The sequence below is a fragment of the Coptis chinensis genome, chromosome 2 (genome assembly GCF_015680905.1).
Source record: "Coptis chinensis isolate HL-2020 chromosome 2, ASM1568090v1, whole genome shotgun sequence".
In the NCBI taxonomy this organism is placed as follows: domain Eukaryota; kingdom Viridiplantae; phylum Streptophyta; class Magnoliopsida; order Ranunculales; family Ranunculaceae; genus Coptis; species Coptis chinensis.
Genome location: NC_141457.1, coordinates 10,468,004 through 10,471,558, shown reverse-complemented (window position 1 = coordinate 10,471,558; position 3,555 = coordinate 10,468,004). Strand labels below are relative to the sequence as shown.

The following is a 3,555-nucleotide window of genomic DNA, read 5'->3' as shown; positions in this document are numbered from 1 at the left end:
TTTTATGCAGGGTTGCATTCCTTTATATTTCGTAAATGCATTCTATAATGTTAACCTAAAATTTATAATTTCGAGCAACCATATATTTGCCGAACAAATCACGCCCTAGTACGCTAAAATTTGTGACTATACTTATAGTGCTAATTTCAGAAACTAACAAGATGAATAACAAGAACAATAAATTGTGTTTGTCTTCTGTTTTTCCCCTAAGTTGTATCAATTCTCTGGATGTTCTCCCTCTTTTTAAGAACTTGTACTGGAAGTAAGATGGTGAAAATCGAACATTCTCCTTACCATCATTATCATTGCTAACAAATAAACATGTAGCATAAATAAGAATAATGTTTGATACTAGAAATTAATGCAAGGGGTTTAACAACAATGCTGAGGGAATGCGGGGCAAAGCCTAGAAACTAAGAAACATGAATTCATGTAGCTCTAGAGATCAACATGGGGGTTCTAGAATCTTATGATCCATCTCACATTCTCACCTCAGTTTCTAGCTTCTCTCTATCATTACCTATCTAACCTATTCTGGTGTAATTATTGAAAGATAATTAAATAGTCTTACAATTCCTTCTTCTTCATGGAATGCTTGTTGTTGTGCATCCACACTTTGAGAACTTGCCTCCTGATACCAACCTCAGCACAGAACTGTTGAACAGCTTGATCATCTTGTTTTTGCATTCTCCATCCAACCTTCTCAGCAAAATCCAACATCTTGTCTTTCTGTTCCTTACTGAACTTCGTTCGAAACCGCTTCTTAGATAAACTGCTTCCATACTGTGCTGGTTGTGGTGCTGACCCGGGTCCACCATTGTGGTACACATTGTGCTCTTCACTTGATGAATCAGTCGCAGCACTGCCACCTCCACCGCCACCGAATGCCATCATCATGGGTTGAATTGGACCCGACGGAGGACTATTAGGTAAGCCAATTGGGTATCTCGATGGGTGGTGTTGTATTGGTTGAGGAGGTTGAGATGGTGGTGGTAATGCAGGAGGTATGATTCTACTTCTGCTACCATTAGCCTTACTACTTGGGTTATAACAGTAGTAGTAATTTGCACCAGAATGAGGTTCCCCCTCAATTTCTTTCCTGTGGAAATTGCGGTGACATTCACAGGCTGCACACTTTAAGGCTTCTTGAGTTCCTTCTTCACCACCTGGCATGAATTCTCCACAACCATCAACGACATGACCGCCAATGCTCGCTGCGTGATTCTTAAGGCATTCACGATACCTAGTAGTGGAAAGTTCAATTCTTGTAGTCGGAGTTCTGGGGATTGATCCAGCTCCAATTGGTGCATGTATAACACCAGCAACTGCAATTGAGACTGGAACAACTGGGATTGGATCTGGGTCTGGTTCCGGCTCGGGATCTAGCACTTTCAGTCCTTGGTTTAGTTGTGGTAGTGGTGGAGCTGGTGCTGCTGGTTGTTGTTGCTGTGATTGTGGATGTGCTTGTGCTTGTGCTTGTACTTGTACTTGTACTGGTGATTGTTGTTGGTTCTGTTGATGATGAACTTGGTGATGTTGTTGATGATGGTGATCTAGAACTTGTGGATGGCTTAGAATTGCAGTTCCATTGCCACTACTCACATCTCTTCTTCTGTCTCCTGTTGTTGAAAATATTGAAGCAGCTGTAGAGACCTTATTAGAGTTAGGCTCTCTAATAGGAGGATTGTAAACAAATGAGCTTGGCATCACTATCCTCTTATGATCTTGTCCTCTCAAGTCCATTTAACTGAAAAGATTCCAAAAAAATCTATCCTTGCTGACTTAATCTAGAACCCCCTCATTGTGTTCATTCCTTTAGCTAATCAATGAGTACTTAACTAACTAAACTAACTTCTTGGTCAGCTCTAGTAAAAAGAAGAAGTGATGGAGTTGGTGGATGTAGAGACTAGAGATATAGATAACATGAAGAGATGATCGACTCTTTGTTGGAAAAACTCTTAAAAACTCAAAACAGGAAACTTGAAACTTAAAAAAGGGCCCTACAGAAACAACAGCAATCTTTCTTTATCTCCTTAATAAACAGTAAAGAGAAAGCAAGAAGAAGGAAAGATGTGAGTGGTGTGCATAGCCAACACCAACATAACTTAAAAACTATAAAAACCAAAACCCTTTCACAGGTTCACTCCAAACTCTAATCACCAAGATTGGGAAAAGAGAAATATAAGGTGGGCTTTTGTTTCCCACCACCCATCAAAGCTGAACAAGAGACAGCTTGGTTGCTTGTGGTGAAAGAGGGAGAGAGAAGTAAGTGTGAAGAGATTAAGGGGTTCTCTGCAAAACCACCGACAAGCTCATGTTCCTCTTCTTCCACAGCCTGCAAACTGGTCCCATCTCTAATTATTGCCTTTCTTATCTTGTGTGCACACTAACACTTGCAGTACAGAGATGATAGAAATTAAAGAGAACTGAAACACCTTTGCCTTTCTTTTTGCGTGCTGGAATCCAACAACCACTTTGAGTTAAGAACTTAAGACTAACTTAGAACCAAAACTCCCCACTTAATTAGATGGAAACAAGAATTTGTTAATGTGTGATGGTGTAGTAAGAACTGGATTTGAGAGGACTACTGTGGCCTTTGTGTGGGTGGGTAAGGAGAAAAGTAGTTGGTTGCCTTGGTCCACAACCACAACATTTGTCTTCTTGGTGTGTCAGTTCCCTTCTTTGAGCTTTCTCTCTCTTTCTTTCTATACTTGAGGCTACCTAGCTGCTGCACACCTGCTGCTACTCCACTATTCCTTTAGCAATGGCTTTTTTTGTTCCTTTTCTTTTCTTACTTTCTCTTCTACAATCAATGCTCTCTATTTCTATCTAAGCATGGTTGATGCTTGATAATAAGGCATATCTCTTTCCCGGTGCGTTTGTCTGTGTATGTGCTTTGGTACTTGTTAGGATGAGTGGTGCAGTGTTGCATCAACCAATAGGAAGCGTGAAGGAGAGTAAAAGAGGGGTATGGGCAGCAGCTTTCTTTACGTGGACACTGTGCAAATAGACCCTCTCACTTTCGCTTTCTTCCATAGTCTTAAGTCCTAAGTCTTAACTTACCTTTCACGATAGCTTAAATATGGAATCAAACTCTGATACAGTCCTAACACATGTCTCAAACTCTAAATTAAGTTGATTAAACTAACTAAAGTCGTTACTGATCTGATTCTAATTCAAAGGAATTTGTTTTATTAGGGGTATTGCCAATAAGTATTTATTATTGAAAAAATGATTTTTAAAAAAATAGACTATTAGAATCCAACACCGGAATTGATCCTTTGATTCACCTAGAAATTGATCCTTTGATCCACCCAAGTTCTTCAATCACCTAAGATCTTTCAATTACATAAAGTTGACCTTATACTGGCAAACATCAAAAACTCCTACTAAAATAATAATTGCTAAAATAAGAGATTACTAATTATAATCCAACTAACTGACCGACTAGTATAGTTTCCTAACATCTTACCCCCCTTGAACGACGGCTTGTCCACAAGGCAAAAATTCTGGAAAACGAACACAAAATTCATGATAATCTTTCCAAGTAGCTTC

At 39.4% G+C, this 3,555-nt stretch overlaps 1 protein-coding gene across 1 annotated transcript; it reads right to left on the bottom strand.

Moving 5' to 3' along the window:
• Window positions 1–268: 268 nt before the first annotated feature.
• LOC147514829 (zinc-finger homeodomain protein 5-like) lies at window positions 269–3,043 on the bottom strand. The gene has a single exon (XM_086585277.1). The coding sequence runs from the start codon at window positions 1,741–1,743 to the stop codon at window positions 568–570; it is 1,176 nt and encodes a 391-aa protein (XP_086441403.1). The 5' UTR covers window positions 1,744–3,043; the 3' UTR covers window positions 269–567.
• Window positions 3,044–3,555: the final 512 nt, after the last annotated feature.

What these genes read in the sequence shown, in the direction of transcription:
- LOC147514829 (XM_086585277.1), bottom strand. Translation starts at nt 1,743, where the DNA reads ATGGACTTGAGAGGACAAGATCATAAGAGGATAGTGATGCCAAGCTCA.